Source organism: Hyperolius riggenbachi, chromosome 2 (genome assembly GCF_040937935.1).
Source record: "Hyperolius riggenbachi isolate aHypRig1 chromosome 2, aHypRig1.pri, whole genome shotgun sequence".
Taxonomy (NCBI): Eukaryota; Metazoa; Chordata; class Amphibia; order Anura; family Hyperoliidae; genus Hyperolius; species Hyperolius riggenbachi.
Genome location: NC_090647.1, coordinates 221,867,107 through 221,890,442, shown reverse-complemented (window position 1 = coordinate 221,890,442; position 23,336 = coordinate 221,867,107). Strand labels below are relative to the sequence as shown.

Genomic DNA, 23,336 nt, shown 5'->3' with positions numbered 1-23,336 from the left:
TGATCACGTACACTCCAGGTTCTAAAAATGTCAAGGCAGATGCTCTTTCTAGATGTTTCGAGCCTGCGACAACTCAGTCAACATGTCCAGAGGGTATCCTACCCTCCAAGGTGGTGTTAGCTGCCATTGACACCTGGGAGGATTGGGCAGCTACACTAGCTACTTACCAGTTAGATACCCCGGAAGGGAAACCGGAAGGGGTCCTCTTCGTGCCACTTCCTTTCCGATTACAAATCATGCAGTTATTTCATACCCATAAGAACGCAGGTCACCCTGGGGTCGCTCACACTCTGGATCTGCTCACTAGGTGTGTGTGGTGGCCTTCATTGGCCTCAGATTGTAGGGAGTTTGTGAGGGAGTGTGTTGTCTGTGCCAGGAGTAAGCCATCCCGCCTGGCTCCGGTGGGCACCCTACAATCTTTTCCAGTGCCAAATGAACCATGGACCCATCTGTCCATGGACTTCATTGGCGAGCTCCCCAGGTCCGAGGGCATGACAGTCATTTGGGTAATCGTAGACAGATTCAGTAAAATGGCACACTTTGTTCCACTTAAAGGATTTCCCTCAGCCCAGGAATTGGCCGACCTCTTCATACAACATGTCTTCCGGTTACATGGTATCCCGGACGATGTGGTTTCAGATAGAGGAGTCCAATTTGTATCGAAATTTTGGAGGGCCTTTTGCCATAAGTTGGGGATGAACCTGTCTTTTTCATCAGGGTATCACCCACAAACCAACGGGCAGACCGAGAGGGTTAATCAAGCTCTGGAGCAGTTCCTGAGATGTTATGTAGCGGATGCACAAACCGAATGGGTTAGGTTTTTACCCTTCGCGGAGTTTGCACACAACAACCTGAAAAGTTCATCAACAGGGTTGTCCCCTTTTCTGGTTGTATCAGGAAAATCCCCTAAGTTTTCCCCATTTCCGGTGTTCCTCTCCCTTCCCGGCCCTGGAGGATTGGCAGAGGACTTTAAGGGAACTTTGGGGACAAGTGAAGAAGAATTTGGGAGTGGCCTTTCAGAGACAAAAAAGACAGGCCGACAAAAGACGCTCTGTCGAATGGCACTTTACTCCAGGAGACAAGGTGTGGGTGTCAACCAGACATTTGGCACTCAGACAACCGTCCACCAAATTGGATCCCAGGTTCATAGGGCCTTATCCGGTGGTCAAGAGGATCAATGATGTCTCTTATGTTATTGATCTTCCAGCCAGCATGAAATGTGGGAGATCATTCCAAGTCTCGCTACTAAAGCCGGCAGTGTATGTTGATTCCTCTCCACCCCCCTGTGGTAATAGACGGTCAGACGGAATATGAAGTTGAAAAGATCTTGGATTCTCGCCTAGTGCAGAATTCAGTGCAGTATTTGGTCCATTGGAAAGGGTATGGTGTGGAGGACAGGTCCTGGGTTCCAGAGGATCGCATGCATGCTGAGAGATTGAGGAAAAGATTTCATCAGTTACATCCTGAGAAACCGTGAAGGAAGTGTCCGGAGTCCACTCCTCAAAGGGGGGGGTACTGTGAGCAATAGCGTAGCCACCGCCGCGCAGCCTCGGCATCCCAGCCGGCGGTTTCCGAAGCGCTCAAGGATTCAAATCAGAAGGAACCCCATTGGTCTGCTAAGGACCAATGGGGCTCCTTGCAGCCCAAATACAAAGATGCTTTAGAGAGCTCTGAGCTATATAGCTCAGAGCTCTGTCGGGTGAAGGACGCTAAGTCCCCGCCGGCTCCGCTGCCCTCCCCGCCTCTCCCACATGTCACCTATATACATGCTGGCACCCATGGGTGCCAGCATGTATATGGGTGACAGGTGTGGGCGGAGTGGACGGCGGGAGCCGGCGGGGACTTAGAGTGTATGCGGCGGCCGGCGGGTGAGCGGCGAGTGACGTCGGGTGCGGTGGAGTTACAAAGTAACAAAGTTGTTACATTGTAACAACTTTGTTACATTGTAACTGATTAGTATATTTTCGAGGATATTGCGTGGGAACTGGTTTTTAAAGGGACAGGTAAGTATTAATGGTTAATTAAGAATATTAAAGGACTTTTTTCGTGGTTATGTTTTTTGTTCAATTAAAATACTTTTTCTATGTGTTTGTGTGTTTATTTACTTTTAACTCTTAAAGGAAATGGGTAAGGGGTACAAGTACCTCTATACTCATTTCTCCTGGGAGGGGGGGTGGGCATCTGGGGGACCCCTTTTTAAAGGGGACTCCCAGATGCCACCATGAACCCCCCCCCCCGGAAATCGCGGCCTCCACCTCCACCGCCCATCGGAGGTGGAGAAGAGCCCCTTGTCCTTGGATTGGACAAGGGCTCGGAGGGGGAGGGGAAAGCTTGGCTGCCCCTCCCCTTCCGAGACCCCCCAATCCATGGACCATGCGGGCTGGTATAGTCAGGGTGCGGAGCCCCACGCGGCCGGTGCTCCGCATTCTGGCTATCCCAGTCTGCATGGGGGACAAGGAACCCCTAAAGAGGTCTGGGAGGGGGGACCCCACGTCGTTTTTTTTTAATATTTCCCACACTCAGAACGAAGTAAGTAAAACTCTTCCCACTTGGGGGAATCTATGAAAATAAAACACTATTGTTACCTGTGCAAAAAAACCTGACATTTTCCGCATTTAAAAGACATTTTTGCCCTTGAAACTTAAAAATCGATTTTCTCAAAAACTATAAGGTCTTTTTGAAAAAAAATTTTTACCTCTTATTCCCACTGATCCCCTTAATATACCCTGTGAATTTGGTGAAATTTTTTTTCCCTCTTATTCCTTCTGATCTCCTTAATATATTCTCCAAATTTGAGGCTCTTAGCACTTAAGGGGGCTTTGCTATTAACCCTTAAAGTCGGCGGCTTTTTTATATTATACGGGAGCGTAATATTACGCGATTACGGCAGACTGTGTCATTTTAATGGGAGTTTACTGTCTTACGCGTAATTTGTTACGCGTAATAACGTAACCTACGGTCTACGCGTAATTAATTACGCTTAATACCGTAACCTTACACGTAACGCTTACGGTGCATTTGTAGTGGATTACGATGCGTATCTACGCTAATGCGTAATTTCGGCCCAGCACTGGTCTGACCTTTCTCTTTTCCCCAGTGGAACGTCTCCCACTGGTGGGATATCTCTGAGGCTTGCCTCTCCGAGACGCCTGCCGTAGCAGACGATTACTGCCAGGTGCTGAGATCCCAATCATCACTTGGGCCGAGGATCTCACACACGGGGTTCCCATTCAGAGGTAACCACACCTCTGAGGAATCAGTGGGGTGGATATTTCCACAGTCTTGTATATTGCATATGTTGATTGTTATTCCTTCTGCTACAGTATCCAGAGGTTAGTTACACTTGCATTATTGGTGATTCTGCAAATCATCAATAATCGAGTGACATCTGCATGGTTGGTGATACTGCAGATCGCCAATAATCAGATTCTCTCTGCTTACTAACACCGATCATTACAACACGGTTATTAGTTAGTGTACTCTTTTTTGTTTCTGCAATAGGCTTGCTGCTTAAAGAGAAACTCCAACCTAGAATTGAACTTTATCCCAATCAGTAGCTGATACCCCCTTTTACATGAGAAATATGATGATTTTCACGAACAGACCATCAGGGGGCACTGTGTGACTGATTTTGTGCTGAAACCCTTCCCACAAGAAGCTCTGAGTACCACGGTACTCTGGGCAAACTGCCACAATGTAACAATGTTCACAGACAGGAAATGGCTGTTTACAGCTGTCTCTAACAGCCAGAACAGCTAGAAACAGCTACATAATCTGCCCACAGTAACAATGTCACCATGTAATACATGTCAGAATGTGAATCTGGGAGAGGAAAGATTTTACAATGAGCAAACACTGACTAAATCATTTATACATAATTATGGTAAAAAATGAAGCACTTTTTTTACTACATTATTTTCACTGGAGTTCCTCTTTAAAGGGAAGGTTCAAGCAAAATAAAAAAATGAGTTTCACTTACCTGAAAAAAGGTAACCAGTAATGCGTAAAATGTATGTGTTAATGTTCCTGCACCAGCGGGAATGCGTAAAAATGTATGCAATGCCGGCCCGCCGACCTCCGAGGTCGGCAAGCTGCCAGCGGGGGACTGGAGCAGCAGTGAGTGACTACAAGGGCACAGGATGGCTGCATGGGGCTGGTAGAAGCCCCAGGTAAGTGAAACTCATTTTTTTATTTTGCTTGGAGATTCCCTTTAACAAATTTATGGACAATATACTTATGCCACTGATGGGCTGCTTTCTTTATTTTACTTTAGTTCTGCTTTACACCTGCCACTATAACTAAACAAAGTCATCTACTTAAAGTGGATCCGAGGAGAATTTTTACTCATTGCATAATTGTGTTCCTTTCCTATAGTTTATAGGGCATTCCTCAAGCCAAATCCTTTTTTGTTTTTGTTTTAATACTCTAATTCCCTATAAACTAAATACAATACAATAATACAATAACATTTCTATAGCGCTTTTCTCCCATAGGACTCAAAGCGCTTAAGCTCTCTCAGATTCAGTAGTTAGTAGGATGAAGTATTCACACAACAAAAGTTATATTTCTGCAAATGCCAGACTGAACAGGTGGGTTTTCAGTCTGGATTTAAACACATCCAGGGATGGGGCTGTCCTGATCTGTTGAGGTAAGGAGTTCCAAAACATAGGGGCAGCATGACAGAAGGCTCTGGGACCAAAAGTTTCCAAGTGGACTCTGGGTATGACTAGATTATTAGAACCTGTGGATCTGAGAATGCGGGGATTGCTACGCAGCTGTAACATATCTTTCAAGTATCCAGGGCCTAGATTATTCAGGGATTTAAATGTCAGTAGGCCGATCTTGAATAGGACCCTCCATTCTATAGGTAGCCAGTGAAGGGAATGCAGGACTGGCATTATGTGGCAGTGACGGGGTTGGTTGGTTAGCAGTCTGGCAGCAGTATTCTGTATCAGCTGTAGGCGGTACAAGACCTTTTTTGGAAGGCCAGTGTAGAGAGCATTGCAGTAGTCCAGTCGGGATGTGATGAAGGCGTGGACTAAGGTTGGCAGATCTTCTGGGGGTATGAGGTGCTTGATTTTTGCAATGTTCTTCAGGTTAAAATAGGATGATTTCACCACCGCAGAGATTTGAGTTCTGAAGTTTAAATCCCCATCAATTAGAACTCCCAGGCTACGCACATGATCAGAGCTGCGTAGATCCGTGCCTCCTATTCCCAGTGGTGAAGACTGCAAGTTAAGTTGTTTTGTTATCATGCTCTGCCCTCCAATCAGAAGGACTTCAGTTTTGTCTGCATTTAGTTTCAGCCAGTTGTCATTCATCCATTGCTGTAGTTCACGTAAGCAGGCGTTTATAGTTAGAGTTGGGTCTGTCACACCAGGCTTGAAGGAAAGATATAGTTGGGTGTCGTCTGCGTAGCAGTGGTATGTCAGGCCATGTTTTTGGATTAGTTTTCCCAACGGTAGCATGTAAATCGTGAAAAGCAGGGGAGAGAGGATTGAGCCCTGGGGCACCCCATACTTAAGTGATACAGGGGTGGACAGGAAGGGCCCCATAGACACTTTGTGGGTTCTGCCACTCAAGAAGGATTGGAACCACTGAAGAACTATGCCATCAATGCCGCAGTATTCCTGTAGCCTGTTTATCAAGATGTCATGGTCAACTGTATCAAAGGCTGCAGAAAGGTCTAGCAGTATGAGGATCGAGCACTCTCCTCTGTCTCTTGCCATGAGCAGGTGGTTGCATATTTGGATGAGGGCAGTTTCAGTGCTGTGGTGTTTCCTGAAGCCAGACTGGAATGGGTCATAACTGTTATTTTGTAGGATTCTGGCTTCTAGCTGGAGGTATACAGCTTTTTCAATTAGCTTGCCCAGAAAGGGGAGGTTAGAGACAGGTCTGTAGCTGGTCATTGCATCTGGGTCCAGGGAGGGTGTTTTGAGGAGAGGCCTGATGATTGCTTCCTTCAGTAAAGCAGGAAATATCCCTGATTGTAAGGAACAGTTAACAATTTTGAGGAATACCGGTACGAACAGGTCGGGGCAGTTCAACATGAACTGTGTTGGGCCAGGATCCAGGTCACAGGTAGTTAGGCGGACGTGAAGGAGGATGCTTGATGTGACTTCTTCATCAATTTCTTTGAAGTTTGACCAAGGTGTTACGTTGTCTCTGCTAATGGTCTTCGGCGCTATATTAGGCTCAGATGCTGTAAGTTGGATGGCGGACCTTATAGCGGAGACTTTGTCTGTGAAGAAATGGGCAAATTGGTCACAGAGGTCCTTTGAAGACTCGATATTAAGTTTTTGACATGCTGGTTTGCAGAGTTTTTCCACTGTGCGGAACAGTTGGGCTGGTTTGTTAACTGCATTTGCAATCTCTTGTGATAGAAAGGATGATTTTTTTCCCGTGATTACCTTTTGGTAGCTCTTCAAGTGGAAGATTAAGGCATGTTTGTCTTCTGGGGACTGAGATTTGCGCCACAGCCTCTCAAGTTTTCGGCCTTGTCTTTTCAGCTCTTTTATAGCGTTATCAAACCACTGTGCATGATGGTGTGGAGTAAGATATTTGGTGCGCAGAGGAGCAATGGTCTCAAAGGTGGAGGACACACATTTGTTGTATTTAAACACCAGAGTATCAGGGTCCAAGCTGGAGTCAGTCAATTCATCAAAGCTAAGGTTATCTCGGATATGTTGAGGTGTTAGCCCTTTTAAGCGGCGATATTTTATTTGATTCTTGACCTGGTGTTTGACAGCTGGTATTGAGAGGGAGAAGTGGATAGTGTGATGGTCTGACCAGGCAACAGGATTAATTTCCACATTGGCTATTGACAGCCCAGTATGGAATATAAGGTCCAGAGTGTGACCTTTCCTGTGAGTAGCAGAGCTGATTGATTGGAGGAACCACACCCACAGGTTTTCATAAAGCCTTGGCAGTAGCAAGGGCTCATGGGAGCTCAGTCTGGGCAGGAGGGGGAGGAGGTGTTACTAGCCATTGATTTCAGAGGCAGAGGAGAGGAGGGAGGAGGGGGGATTCGTTTTTTTTTTCACAGGCTTGTGGTGGGCATACACGGTGCGATCCGGTGGCTCGAATAGCCGCCGGATCGACTCCCGCCGCGTACCTGCACGTCCGCTCGTGCGCCCGAATCGATTACCACACGTCCCGCCGGCGCCGCTTATCTTCCTCTCGATTCCCTGCCATTGTCCGCGGGCGGGAATCGAGCGGGGAATCGATCCATTCGTGATCGGACCTGTCGGATATTATCAATCGAGCCCATCAGCAGCTCAATTGATAGGAAAGAAACGCACCGTGTATGCCCACCATTAGTGCTCAAGATACAGATAAGCCTGCCTCTGTGTAATGTTTACAAACAACATGGCTGCTGTCATTATATCACAGGAAGAAATAATAATTTTCTATTAAAGCTGTTTGCAGCTAGATTTACTGTGTAAACTATCTAAACTTTAGATATATAGACAAGTTACTTGTTATAGTTAGTTTTTCATCTCGGATCTGCTTTAAGTATTCATAGGTATTAATGTATTCATGTATGCATTATTGCTCGTTCCAATAGCTGTCTCGTGCACATGTGTATAAATTTGTTTATTGTTCGCCTTGGCTACATAATTTAATGTGGTCACAAACACAATCAAAAAACATACATTTAAAACCACTACCTGGCCAGGAGTGCCTGCTTTTTTTAATTAAAGGGACCAGACCCGTAATTCAGTGCAGAGTGATCGCCCAGCCTTGGCCTATGCAAAAAACGCTGCACCATATGGGTCAACTAGGTCCTCACCCACCACCGTGACACCATGCACACTGTGCGCTCGATAACCGCGCGCTGTTGCGTTCCTCCTAACGCTTGCCCGCAGTCAGGTCCTCACAGTTGAAATAGAGATGGATATCGGTTTGCATATGACCTCTCTGTCCCACATAGTACACAGCATCTGGCAAAACTCAGGCTTAGCAATATTACAGCGGCACTATGATGGCTTGGAGTACTTGCGTATTGTGATGGCTGCTCCGGTTTCCAGACCTGCAGTGCACTGGGTCACATTTGTTGTTGCGGTTTTCCGGGAAGGCCTCAGCCGTCTATACCTCCATAGTTCTTTGGCTTGGGATTCTACGGAAATGTGTCAAGACGGAAGGGGATCTCACATTGCGGAGTATCGCTCAGCGTGCCGGCGTTTTCACGTGGAGGGCCAGCGCGAGCACTCCGGTGGTAGCCACGCCTACCGACGCGTTTCGCCCTGCCCACGGGGCTTTCTCAAGGTAGCGAATAGCGGACGGTTCAGTTGTTCCTCCTCTTATACCTGATCTCAGCCGCTCCTCCTCCAGCTTGGGTTTGCCATGGTAACAATGCCTCCATATCCCCATACGTTTAGGTAGCGGTGGATTCAAACGGTAAAGAGGTTGTTAGCAATTTTAAACTCATTGATTTCTTCCTCATTTGTCCCAAGCTACATAAAAGCAATGGCACTGCTGATGCAGTTCTTTTTAAGTGGCTTTACACCAAGGTTTTTTCCACATTAGTGGGAATATTCTGGATAACTAGAGAAAGTAAGCCAAATTTAGATCTGTGTTCAATCCCCTGGGTATGAACGTCCCCAAGCGATAGATCCATGTCTGTTCGATCCTATACAGATCTTTTTCAATGTCTCCACCACGAAAAGGTACTCGTTGCTTTAATATGCCTTGGAAGGTTAAGCCATCAGGTTTCCCATCATGGTGATCTCTAAAATGTTTCCCCAAGGGGCTATCAATATCTTGGTTACGAATATTTCCCACATGGTCCCCAATCCGTTTGCTAAGCCTGTTTTTTGTTTTTCCTATGTATAGGAGGTTGCAAGGGCATTAGATGGCGTATATAACACGCGTTCAGTTACAATTTATGTTTTCACGTATATCAAAGGTCTTAGTCCCATTGAAATTGGTGAAGGTTTTTCCTCTTTCCACATATTTGCAGTTTACACATGACCCACAGGGGAACATCCCTTCCCTCATTGGATATCTATCCAGCCATGTCGCAGACGACGTGGAGTGGTACTCAGACCTCACCAAATGGTCTTTCAAATTCTTTGCTTTTCGTGCAGTCATAAAAGGTCTATCACCAACACGTTTTTTTATTTCACTATCCAACATGAGTATATGCCAATGCTTTTGAAACGACTTTTGTAAATCGAACCAATGTGGACCATAATCTGACACAAATCTTATTACATCATTAGAGCGAGAGGTATTTTTCTTTTTCTTATTTATCATTATTAGGGAATCCCTTTCTCTTTCAGCTACTGCTTCAAATGCCTCCTCAACTATTCGTTCAGGATATCCCCGTTGGCTGAAGCGGTTTTTTAGTTCATCCGCCTCTCTAAGATAATCCTTATTCAGGGAGCAGTTACGCTTGATTCTTACAAACTTACCCTTAGGGATTGCTCTTTTTTGTGATGGAAGATGGAAGCTTGAGTAATGTAGCAGAGTATTTCCTGCAGTGGGTTTGCGGAATGTACAGGTTGTTAACTTCCCGTCTTGTTTCCTAACCATCAGGTCCAGGAAGGACAAAGCCTCCCTGTCATACTGATAGGTTACACGTATATTTCCTGCATTGGATTGCAATCTGTCCACAAATTCAGTTAGCTGTCTTTCCGTGCCTCGCCAGACCAGGAGCACGTCATCTATGAACCTCAGCCAGAGCACAACATGGCTCTGGTAGAGGTCCATGGGGTAAACATCCCGCCGTTCCCAAAGCCCTAGATGTAGGCAGGCATATGCTGGGGCGCAAGATGCCCCCATCGACGTGCCCCTGATCTGGCGGTACACCCGACCATCAAAAGAGAAGCAGTTAAAGCTCAACACCAGGTCCAGAGCATCACAAATAAACTGATTATGCTGTGAGGATTCTGGAAAATGCTCATTCAAGAAGAATGCTGTGGCAGCAATCCCCACTTCATTGGGGATTGAGGTATAGAGTGATTCCACATCGATACTCACGATGTAGTCACTCTCACATATTTCAACTGTGCTTAATACTCGTAGGGCATCCCCAGTATCTCTTACATATGATGGCAATTTTTCTACCATACCTTTGAGCTTGAGGTCAAGATATCTCCCCAACCTCTCCAATGGTCCTTCATTACCCGATACGATGGGGCGACCGGGGGTGTGTGTAGGATTTTTATGAACCTTAGGTATTGTATAGAACACCGGTATACGGTATGTATCAACACAACAGTAATCATGTTCATTCTTGGACACTTTTGTGTTTGTGACCACATTAAATTATGTAGCCAAGGCGAACAATAAACAAATTTATACACATGTGCACGAGACGGCAATTGAAATAGATTTTGGAAGCATGAAACATAGTAGTTGGTTGCTGGCTCCTCATACAGTAGCACAAAATTGATGTGGTGGCTCTCCGGGATTTGTAATTTTTTGAATGCTCGTTCCAATAGTAGCTTAATTATATATTCGGACCCAATCAGGAAATTTGGGAAATAATCTACAGAGCTCAGGTTTTTCAGTTATATCATTATCCAGACACTAAAGAGTTAACTTTGCATCTGAGCTTCTCTGACAGGAGTTTGTTTACACTTGGGAAACAGAGTGAGGTCAAGCAGTTAGGCAGCACTGTCGACTCTGCACAGAACTCTTTAGTCATTCCAATAGAGACTCCTGAAAACAGCATACATATGTATGTGTAGAACTGTCACTGTGAGGTGAACCCATCCATACATTAGTTTGCAATTATGTGAGTTCATATATGCAGAAAGAACAGTATGGTATATTTAAACCTATTGCATTAAGACATAGTGTAAAAAGATATTTTGTTTCTCTCTCTGTCTTTCTCAGTACTGTCAGTGGTGATACTCAGAAATGCAGTAGCCCAGCCTCTGGAGTCTCCATCAAAGGGTCAAGCAGCAGCTCAAGTGAATCTGACACAAGCTCTGAATCAGACTCAGAGACTGAGAGCAGTTCCAGTGAGAGTGGAAGAAGTAAGCCATCCGCCTGCACCAGCCCTGAGGTAAGGAATTCTGTCACAAAGACGAGACAAATCTCTGTATACTTTTCCATTGTTGTGGTTTGGTATAAATCTGGAAGTCACAAGTGTGAATTCTTTCACTGTCATATGAAAATTGCTGATTTTTGAAGTTTAGCAGTGCTACGGGGAAACCATAGGGCTTAACTTCTGTGCCACATAACAGATTACTGAATAGCTGAACTGTCTCAGTGTCACTTCCATAATGCTGGGTACACACGATGAGATTTCCCGTTCGATTCCCGGATCGATTCGATTAAATCAAACATGTTCGATTGGATTTCGATCGTTTTTTCCGTCGATTTTGCATACCTATCATGAAAAAATCGATCGAAATCCAATCGAACATGTTTGATTTAATCGAATCGATCCGGGAATCGAACGGGAAATCTCATCGTGTGTACCCAGCATAAGACCTGACAAAAAGACTTCTACTGAGACCAGTACCAGGTTGTATTCCATTGCCTGTGCTGCTAAATGATCAAAAAATAACAACCCCACAATGCTAGCTTTCAAAAGAAAAGACAAAGTGGACATTATGGCATAGGACATAGGTCATACATATCGCATGTCTGGAGATTGCAGCAGTTATTCTTCACACTGTGATTCTGAATAATTTTATGTATCAGCTGCAACACGTTTTTTTTTATTTAAAGATATAAAATATGCAAGGTAAATCCCTACCAATAATTTAGCATACTTACTAGTTAATAACTAAAACAATGGGCCCGATCCAATTCACTTTTTCTCCTACAGGTGGCCACTAATCATCCAATTTCTAGCGATAAATTGTTCGAGCGATCAGATAATTCTGATCAGAAGAAAAGTCGTTCACTAAACCATCAACAAACCAATCTTTGCTTCCTATATATCACAACCAACAAGAAAATCCAAATTTTGGTTTGACGAAAATCCAATCAGACTACCATTTTTATAATTGTTTATAATCGATTGTATACTCGATCGAATACAATCAGAATTTCTGATGACTCTAACGATTTTTCGCTAGAAATTGGACCGTTAGTGGTCAGCTTTAGTCTTATCCTAGGAGATCATTTTTCATATTATGTTTAGAATAACTTTTCAGCACTCTGTAATTGAAAAAGTACCAAAACGGAGGTAAAAAAAAAAAAAGTGCTGTCAAAATTATTCTGAGGATTTTCTTGCTGTCTGGAGGTTTAAAAAGCATTTTATTTATAAGATGAGAAAATATCACATAGGAGAAAACTCAGTAGAAAAAGTGAAACGGATGAAGCCCAATATATCTACACGGGCTATGATCAGCCGTGCAGTAGTTACCTGTGCACCATCCCAGGAGAATATATTAGTTAACAGATTAAACTGCTAGGGAAGGGAGAGCATATGGAATTTTACATTAGGGTGAGTTTATTTTGGGGGACCAGTACAGTAATTTTGAGCCATTGTCAAAAACAGACTTCTGTCCACGTTTTCCTATTTCTCAAGTGGGCAATATTACAGTTTAGCAGTGTGCTGACCCGGAAGCTGTTACAAGGATGGAGAATTCCATCAATTACGGTGGACAAACAGGGAGGGGAGAAAGAGATTAATGAGTAGACTACATGGGAGGTAAGTATGACGTGTGTATGTTTATTTTGACTTTTAATTTTTAGTTCAGGTTAGTGTATTGACAGTTGTGTGATAGCAGTCACATGATCACACCCACAGCTATAATCACTTTAAATACAAGTACAGGTTTGTTAGGTTATGTGTACATGGCTGCAATTGCACAACTGCGACTTCACTAATATGTCAGTTGCAATCAACATGGCCCAATATGAGCTAGGGTCATGAACTCATGTCATCTATTAGGCCCAGATATGCCTTAGTAAATTGCACAACTGTGACTTCACTAATATGTCAGTTGCAATCAACATGGCCCAATATGAGCTAGGGTCATGAACTCATGTCATCTATTAGGCCCAGATAGGCCTTAGTAAATCAGGCTCATATTGTAATTCGTTTGGCCCTTTTGTATATTCAGCAATAGCAGTGCTCCACAATATGTTGACACTTTATATATAAAAAATAATAATAGATGCTATAGCAATTATTTTAATTGTCATGATACATTTGCTAACAAATGAGTTTTTCAGATGTTTTGTAGAACTATTTCCATATAGAGGTCGTTAGTATGTATGTTTGATAGTAAATTCTCACAGTGGTCACATTGGTATGATTTGATTTTCTTCTTTTTTTTTTTTTTTGCAGCCGGAACAGGCAACCTCAAACAAATGGCAGCTTGACAAGTGGTTGAATAAGGTCAACCCAAACAAGACTGCTGTTCTTAACCATACACAGAGCGTGAATCCCAGCAGGACACATGAGAATAAGCAGAGCTGCACAGAAGAGTCAAAAGACTGCTATTTAGATCCTGGTGGTTCAGATGACCAAAGCCCCAGCAGTAATAATCGGAGCCAGGAGACGGTTTGTTCAGTTCTTGGGATTCGAGGTGTAAATCTACAATCATCTCCACCCACTGCGCGTGCTGCTACAATTGTTGTTGCTCTTCCTGCTGAAAACACGTCTGCAAGTAGACCTGTATGCAGAAAACTGACAAGAAGGACAGAGAGGACATCTAGTGGTGATAATCTAAATTGCCACAAGTCAGATGGGACTCCCTTAAGTCAAGCAATTCTAGGGAACGAGATACTTGAACAAGCTAAAAATAGGTTAACTTGTAACAGCAAGGGGTCTCATAAGAAGGAACTGCGGCCTGGGCTTTTAGGTTGTGAAAATAGACGGACTCGGATTACAAGATCCGCTCCAAAATCTAAGGAACTCGTTGAGTACTCAGTTGAACCTCTGGAACATGGCTCAGAAACAGAATTAGATTTATTGCCTCTTTCTAAAATTTCTTCAGCTTCTCCATCTGAAAATAGCCACAGACTGAAGGAGTGCAGTAGTGACATCTACAGCACAAACAGCTGTGTTAATGCGAGGACTAGAAATCACATTGCATCAGAGTTGGAGGAGCAGCTTTACACATTAGTTCCCTTTGGAAGGAATGACAATGTTTGTTCTTTAAAGGGCAGTGAGGAGATTAAATCACTGTGGGTCCGGATTGATTTAAGCCTTTTGACAAGAATTCCACAAGGCATGCCCCAGGAAAACTACAGTATGAATTTCAACATGGACAAAACTCTGTTATCATCTCATAATGAAGGATCACATTCAACGACAGATAATGGTTTTTTGAAGATGCGGCGAAAGCGGAAGGTACGCACCAATTGCTGCTAATGACACTAAATAATATTACAGTATATAACACTGATATTTTCCACTGCACCTTACAGGGTACATCATATGTTACTGTCCAAGGAAAATGCAAAGGGTGGCCAGTGACCCTACCAGTTTATTTTTAGGGTACATTGAAAGGAAACTCTTGCAAACATGAGAACATATGGCCCATGTGCAACTGACTTTTTTCCTGAGTTTTCTCCTAGGTGATATTTTCACACCTTGTCATAAAATGTCTGTGAACCACCAGCAAGCAATAAATTGCTGAAAATAATTGTAATCGTACTTTTTAGGTAGCTTTTAAATTGTAAAATGCTAAAAAGTTAATTTAAAGCACAGGTGTTGAACTCTCCGAAGATCCATGCCAGTGTTTAGGATGGACTGAGAAAGAGAGGAATGTGTTGTTCCTGATTCAGACACATCATTCAATTTGTGCTCTGTCAAAAATATGTGTGGACCTCGGCCCTCAAAGGACCGCTTTGACAACCCTGTTCGAACCTCTTTAAGACCGCTCCATGCCAATTGGCATGAAGTCCTGGGGCAGGGTTTTGGAGGAGATTGCGCGCGTCGATGCGCTCCATCATCAGTTTCCCAGTGGTGATCACCGCTAGGAGACTGTTAGACACGAAACCGCTGTCTATTTACACTGTACAGTGCTGCGATCTATGGCAGAGCTGTACTGGGGACAGCCGTGTGACACGGCTGTCCCCCTGGGAGGCACAAAAGGGTACATTAATTTAAAAAAAACAACAAATAAATATATAAAAAAAATTAAACAAACATGCCGGCAGGGATCAGAGCCCACCAACAGAAATCTCTGTTGGTGGGCAAAAAATGGGGGGGGGTCACTTGTGTGCTGAGTTGTACGGCCCTGCAACGAACCCTTAAAGTTGCAGTGGCCTGAATTGTACAAAATAGCTTGGTCACTAGGGGAGTGTAAGGCTAGGGTCTTCAAATGCTTAAAATGTACCCGAGCCGAAGCAGGATCCTATTGAGGCTTCCCTTGCTACTGCATTGTTCCCGTTGCTGAGCGCGCCCCCTTCCCCCCTGAAGATTAGCGGCAAGGCTTTTTCGCTAATCACATAGGGGCCGCGCAGCTCCTCTTACTAGATTATGGCCCTTTATGTTTGGGACTTAATAGCTAACCGAGCCCGCCCACGAATGCACAGTAAACTGGAGCTGCGGGCTCTGTGCTACTGTGCATTCATAGGTGGGCTCACACGCCTAGTGCACGGCCATGATCCAGGAAGAGGAGCTGCGGGGCCCTGATGTGAAGGGGGCCGCACTCAGCAACGGTGGGCTTCTGACTACTGAGGGAAGCCTCAATAGGATCCTGAGGCTTCCCTCTCTTCTGATTTTTAACCCGAGCTTCGGCTCAGGTTCATTTTAAAGAGAAGATGAAAATTATCTCCTAGGAGATAACTCGATGGACGTATGTCTTTTTTCAACCCAAATAACTATGTAACTATGTAACTCAGGAGAAAAAGGTAATTCCATTTGGGCCCTTGTCATAAAGTGCCTTTTAACCACTTGAGGACTGCATTTTTTCCACAATTGACCACTGCAGCTTTAAGGCATAGCTGCAGGGTCGCACAACTCAGCACACAAGTGATTCCTCCCCCCCCCCTTTTTTTCTCCCCACTAACAGAGCTTCCTGTTGGTGGGGTCTGAATCATCCGAATCATTGAAAAGATCCGGACTTCCCAGGATAGCACCAAGAGCCTCATAATGCGGCTCAATCTGACGTCCAACTTCAACACCACCATGCGTTGCGTTAGGGGCACGTTACGCAACCTTAACATCCCCTAAAACGCAACGTCTTGGTGTGAAAGAGGCCTTAAATAGAATATAAATATAAAGAGAATATCTCGTAGAAGATAACTCAGGAGAAAAAAATTATTGCATATGGGCCCTGCTCAAAAAAAGACATAAAACCAATCTAAAATATAGACCATGGTGCTAGTATAATAGGCTCAGTTTGAAGGTTTTTGTGTAACAAACAACAATTTAACTAACTCAAGATAACTCGTACCAGACAGTTTTGTTTTGTTTTTTCATTTTTCAGCATTCTGTTATTTTCCTAAGATTCTCCTCCTCCTCCATGTTAAGCAAAGACCATATTTACTTATACAAATTCTACCAGTTAATGCAAATTTTGTGTAGCAAAATATACGTTATACTCTCTCTCTCTATATACTGTATATATATATATATATATATATATATATTCATAGCATTTTTAATGAAAGCGGAATTATGCTTTTTTTTTACGTAAATATTAAAAGCAATATAGTAGGAGACATACTGTATAAGGGAGACATCTGTATAGTCCTGCATTATTTAAACAGATATCTATGTTGTATAGTGTGAAAGTGAACAGTCACAGGAGACGAAGAAGACTCACATTGAAAATGGAGAAAAATTACTATTCTCAATGGACAGCTGTGACTTGACGAACTGTCACAGCACAGATCTCAGCAGGTATGAATCTTCCCTCGTCCATGTAAAGTATATACAGTATCTCCCAAAGTGAGTACTCTTCTCACATTTGTGTAAATATTTTTTATCTTTTTATGGTACAACACTGAAGGTATGACACTTTGACACAACGTAGTCAGTGAACTGCTTGTATAACAAATTTGCTGGGTGGGACAAATGACGCGCTCAAAACTCCACCTCCCAATCAAGTGGTGTGGAAACAAGATAGCAGATAAACTTCATGGAATGGAATCCACACTCTTGTGGCAAGAGAAAAGTCTAATTTTATTAAGGCACAAACATTGTAGCAAAAGATTAAAATTGGCTAACATGTTTCGGAGATGCAGTCTGAAACGTTGGCTGATTTAATTTTGTGCTACTCTGTAACTCAAAAAAAGTGAACTCCATTACTTGCAGTAAATTTGATGTCCCATCAAAATAACGGAACACACAGCCATTAATGTCTAAACCGTGTCAACAGTGAGTATTATAAGTGGATTATGCCAAAATTCTGCCCAATTAGACCTATTCCCTTCCCAGGGTCACGTTACTTGTTAGTGTTACAAGGTCTCAGGCGTGAATGGGGAGCAGGTGTTTTCAATTTGGTGTTATTGCTCTCATACTGGTCACTGGAAGTTAACATGGCACCTCGTGGCAGAGAACTCTCTAAGGATCTTATAAATAAGAATTGTTGCTCCACAGAAAGATGCCAGGCAAAATAAGAAGAGGTAGGCAATGCTGGCATTCCTTTAATTCAAAGTGTGTCACAAAAGAAAAGTTTGTGCTAATAAACTCATAATGGTGCAAGGGTACAGGATAAAGGTGGTGGGTGCAGGACACTAGTAGCCTGATGGCAGTTCCGCACGTTGGCCCTCACAGCCTTCATAGAAGCGCCAAGTGCAAAATATCTATCAGGTTACTAGTGCCCTACACCCATCACCTTTATCCTGTACCCCTGCACCAGTATGTGTTTATTGCCACAAAGTTGTAATGATATTTTGCTTTTGTGACACACTTTGAATAAAAGGCCGACCTCTTCTCCTTTTGCCTTGTACCTTGCATGTCATGCTTCAGGTCTGAACATGCTCCCTTTTGCAATCCAAGGTGTGGGACTACTACCTGACCACCTCAATATGACATAGTGCCAGCAGGCTTATTTCTCTCCTGAATCTCTACAAAAAGATGACCTAGGCTATAAGAAAATAATGGTGAACACACAAAATGTTCAAATCCAAACACACTGCGCTGACCAACTTGAGAGTGACTATATATATATATATATATATATATATATATATATATATATATATATATATATATACGGCGGTGCGCTCCTTAACATTAAAAAAACAACTAGATTTATTAAAGGAAATAGCGCTCCTGTTGTGTTCACAGTTCTAAATGTGGTATATTCAAAGACCTATCGTTCCACTTCAATGCCATACTTGTTTCCCAGATGCATATGGAATGACCACCACCACCTCACCCTCAGAAGTGGGCACTCACCCTTAGAAGTTGACCCTCAGCTGGGTCACACTCACCTCTGGGATATTTTCAGGTAATCCCCCACCGATATTGGCTCCTCTTGGTGGTACTTTGCCCAACAGTGTATCCACAGCAATCACCTCAAATAAAGCACATAGTCCTTCCCATAGCGTAAAACCATATGAAAATTTTAATTATATTAAAAATGCACACTCACATTCCAGTAGAGATTGTTGAGCATAGAGTTTTTTAGGGCTCTACCCCTTCACGTTGGCCACCTGGCTGGCTCTCCGTGCTCACGTATGAGGACAGTCTAACTGGACGGTGCCAGAATAAAATAATAGGGTGACCGGTTCTGCAAACATGCATATTTATTTTATCTTTTATAGTAATTTGATCTCGCAGCGCTATTACCCCATATGCGTGCTTGCAAGGAGAAGAGTACGTATAGGGATATAGTTGATTTGTTTGCGCTCCATGGTGGCTAGAATGCGGAAGCGGCAGGAGAGCCAATTATTTTTAGTGGGCGGGACGGGTACGCGGCTATAACTATGCATCGCGGAAGCATCTGCGCATGCTCTTGATGAATCCAATGGGACGAAACTAGTAGGGCGTGGCTGCAGATGCGGAAGTGAGCCGGCGTGGCGTGCGGGGAGACCGAGGAACAGACTTCATACGTGAGCACGGAGAGCCAGCCAGGTGGCCAACGTGAAGGGGTAGAGCCCTAAAAAACTCTATGGTCAACAATCTCTACTGGAATGTGAGTGTGCATTTTTAATATAATTAAACATTTTCATATGGTTTTACGCTATGGGATGGACTATGTGCTTTATTTGAGGTGATTGCTGTGGATACACTGTTGGGCAAAGTACCACCAAGAGGAGCCAGTATAGGCGGGGGATTGCCTAAAAATATCCCGGAGGCGAGTGTGACCCATCTAGCTGAGGGTCAACTTCTAAGGGTGAGTGCCCACTTCTAAGGGTGAGGTGGTGGTCATTCCATATGCATCTGGGAAACAAGTCTGGCATTGAAGTGGAACTATATGACTTTGAATATACCACATTTAGAACTGTGAACACAGCAGGAGCGCGATTTCCTTTCATAAATCTAACACACAAAATGTTGATGCTTTGGGTGCAATTTTCGTTTCAAGGGTGTTTATTAAAGTGAGAACGCTAGTACATGAACATTTCACAGCAACGAAAATTTCCCCACGCAGGGGGAATAGCTTAAGAAACAGCATCAAAGATAGCATAGTTATGAAACATTCATGAAAACAATAAGAGAAAACACATTTTGTGTAATATATGACTACAGGAAAGGAGGGAGGAAGGAAGGGGAAGATAACATAGAATTAAACAGGCATGGAAGACCCATGGGTGCAAAGCACAACATGCCAATGGGTCATTGGTGTGGGGGGGGGGAGGGATATGGGGAGGGGGAGGCTTTCTCATACATTACCTATAAAGTGAGTGTTCATCTCATGATGGAAAAGGAATATAATGAGAGGGACCTATATACCCCAGGCGGCCAACCTATGTATGCCATGTCATGCCAGAGGGTTACAGCTAAAAGGAATGAAGAACATAACTAAGGCCATTATTATCCTGCCATTCTATCCAGTCATTCCAGGTTTTGAAGAAAATTTGTAGGTTATCCTGAATCTTTGCCATGATATGAGCAGAAAGCATGGCAGAGTTCAGATCTGAAAATACAGTTTCCGGCGATAAAAAGGAAGACTTCCACTTAGAGGCTAAGTGCCGTTTCCCGAGAGCAAAGACATGCTGAAATAGTCTATGAGTGGTATGGTTAAACTGTGATGGTTTGTTCCCAAGCAGAACAACTGACGGGTCAATTGGTAAGGAAACTTTAGAAATAAGACACAGTTTAGACCAGATTGTAGACCAGTATGCCTGTGCTACCGGGCAAGTCCACCAGGTGTGCCAAAGATCACCCCGAGTCTGACAACCTCTAAGTGTAGCCTGAAAATCTCGAGAAACTGGTCCTTTGACTGCCTGGAGGTTGAGGATCTCCTGGAAGTCTGAGAGCGATCTATATCATCGCAAGGAGTGGAGTTGAAGTCTCCAGCCCAAATGATGGTATCATAAGTAAGTGTTATCAGAATGTCAGAGAACACTGAGAGAGAGGCCGAAATTTTTTCAGGAGGGATGTATACATTAACTATACATATAGTTTTGGTCATATAGGTCCCTAGTAATATTAAATATGTACCATCATCATCAGATAGCTGTGATTGCAGTTCAAATGGGAAAGAGTCAGAAAGAAGAGTTAAAACACCTCTATGCTTCTTCTTTGCTGATGACATGTAGAACCTTTTATAGCTTTTATGGAAGCTCTTGGGGATAAATGTGTTAAGGAAGTGGGTTTCTTGGATACACAATATTTCTGGTTTGTGTTTCGCATATTCAAAGAAGGCCTTATTTCTCTTCTGGGGCGAATTAAGGCCTCTGGCATTATGTGATAAGATTTTAACTAACTGAGTTGCCATGACATAAGGTAAAGAGTATTTTAATAAAGTACAAAGTGGCCACCCGGGGGGACAAGGTCCTAGAGTAATCAATCATTATTTTATATGAGAGAGTAGGTGATCGTGGAGAGAAAAGGAGAAAGCTATCCAGGGAAGGGGAAATAACCAGCAAAAAACATTGTGCTATGGGGTGACCCATTATTAGTTGGGTGACCAACAAGCACGAGGCGGGGTACCAACATGGTAACACCTCACCAATTGCCATGAGATAATAAAAGGAGATTCAGCCAGCCATGTAAACTACGCAATGGTAGACAGACAAAAATGCGAACAAATAATAGTAGAACCATTGTCAGCAGTTTTAACCTAAGATGTGCAAGGGGAGTACTATTATAAGCAATCAAGTGACGTGTGTAGGCACATCATAAGATTAAAGGTAGCAGAATGTAAAGCAGATGAGTGTGCATCTTACGAACTCGCGGAGTTATCCAAAAAACCTATAGGAGGCGAGAGGGATTAATTATATAAAAAAACAGGCTAAACATACTATTAAGCGTATCACAGTGGGCCTGCAAGTTCAAAACAGGCAAACTTAACACCCGATTAAAGGGTGTGCAGTGATGAGATCAGGAACCAGCAACTGTATTAAAGGTCTATAGAGGTGCAGGGTTCCTGGGTCCCAGGTATACGATACTAGGTCTGTCTGCATATAACTAAAGAACATATCATAGTGAATTCCAGGCCGTAGTGAAGATTAGTCCACCGTGGTAACAAAGAGGAGGACAGTAAACTGGAGTCCTACAAGGAGAAACATAAAGAAAAATACTGATCAGCATCATAAAGTGATCAGGGATTGAGTGACCGGGATGTGGCCTAAGAGTTGCAAGGGAGGATCCAGGTGTAAAAGAACAGTTTTTAAGTGGAAGATTGGGGTCTTCTTGTCGAAGACCATACTCTGCGTATGCCGTTGGCTGTGGGCAAGCCGGAATCTTGATGCGAGTCCACAGGGAGATCAAAGGCAATACCAGCATCGTTCAGCGCGTCCTCCATATCTTGAGTGGTCCTGCAGGTGTAATTCTTGTTGTTAAAGCGGAACGATAGCCTAAACGGGAATCCCCAACTATAGCGTATCGAGTCACGTTGAAGAGCCAAGGTGTATGGTCTGAAGGATCTTCGTTTTTGGATGGTAGTAGGTGCCAGATCGGGAAAGATCTGGACAGACTGCGACAGGCCTGGAAGAACAGAGAGGTCTCGGGCTGCCAGCAAAATCTTATCTCTTGCGTCTTCGGTACAGAGCTTTGCAATTACGTCTCTAGGTAGCTCAGGATTTCTCGGTCTCACCAGTGCTCTATGTATACGTATGATGCGTAACATGGCGGGATCAACTTGAGTAAGCAGTGCACAGAACAAGTTATTAGCCACAGGTTCCAGATCGATAACTGATTCTGGAAGTCCCTTGATTCTAACATTGGCTCGCCTGCTCCTATTTTCAAGATCCTCCAATTTAGATTCTACAGTGTCCAAACGAGAATCATGTTTCTGAACTATCTTTCTATCAGCTTTGATGGCAGTGGCCATGTTGTCAGACTGATTTTCAAGAGCAGAGACCCTCTCTCCCAAATCCGTAATTTGTCTAGTGAATTCAGCTACTGCCTCCTGTAATTCAGCCCTGAACATACCTCTGATGGTGTCAATCATCTCCCTGTTTGAGATCCTTTCTTCTTCTATTACTGAAGATGGGGTGGAAGCTCTCTGTTCCATGCTGTTATAGTGCAGATGCGGAGATCCGGATTCAGAGCGGAGAGATGCAGGGGATGCAGAATTTAGGGTTGCCTTCGCTCTCCTGCCGCTCCCCTTTGAAGAAGAGCTTCCAGCTGGCGACACCTCAGGCTTCGTTGGGCGAGGCTCTAAGGGCTGCTCCTTGATGGCGGAGGCTGAATGTGGAGAACTGGCCGGAGAAGAGCGGAGGGATGCTGGGGATGCCGTTTTTGAAATTTCCTCCGGTTTCTTGCCGCTCAGTCCCACCGGCGAACTTGAGGCAGAAGAAGTATCAGTGTTCGTAGGGCGGGCATCAGCACCTCTCGGAGATGTACTTGGGGCTGAGGAATCAGCGTGACAAGTCTTGTTACCACTGCGGGGACCGACAGAAGAGCTGGTGTGGGCGGAGCTAGCAGCCATCTTGTTGGAAGCTCTCGTGTATCCCTGGTGAGAACTTTTGATTAAAAGATGCTTTTTACTCCTCGTGTTGTAGTCACTAGTGCCTCTTCTCATTGCGCAGATGTTCCCCTTGTCAAATATGATCTCATGTCCAGCTGAAATCAATCATGAAGTTGGCAATTGGTGACGGTGGTGTGGAGCTCACAGAGCACACATCTGCTCCTAGTGGCTGCACGCATGCGCCCCTTTGGGTGCAATTTTGACATTCTTTCCTTAGGGGTGTACTTTTGTTGCCAGCTGTTTAGACATTAATGGCTGTGTGTAGTTAATTTGATGGGACAGAAAATTAGCACTTTTATACAAGCTGTACAATGACTACATTACATTGCATTCAAGTGTCATATCTTCAGTGTTGACCCATACAAAGATATCATAAAA

General features: G+C 43.8%; 1 protein-coding gene across 2 annotated transcripts in view; it reads left to right on the top strand.

Moving 5' to 3' along the window:
- The window catches only part of AFF3 (ALF transcription elongation factor 3), a 352,879-nt gene that overhangs the window by 294,262 nt on the left and 35,281 nt on the right, over positions 1–23,336 (top strand). For both annotated transcript variants that reach the window (XM_068268208.1, XM_068268209.1), the window contains exons 8-10: positions 10,846–11,017; positions 13,262–14,269; positions 16,656–16,771. In XM_068268208.1, the coding sequence (XP_068124309.1) occupies positions 10,846–11,017; positions 13,262–14,269; positions 16,656–16,771 (1,296 nt within the window). The remainder of the gene's footprint in view (positions 1–10,845; positions 11,018–13,261; positions 14,270–16,655; positions 16,772–23,336) is intronic.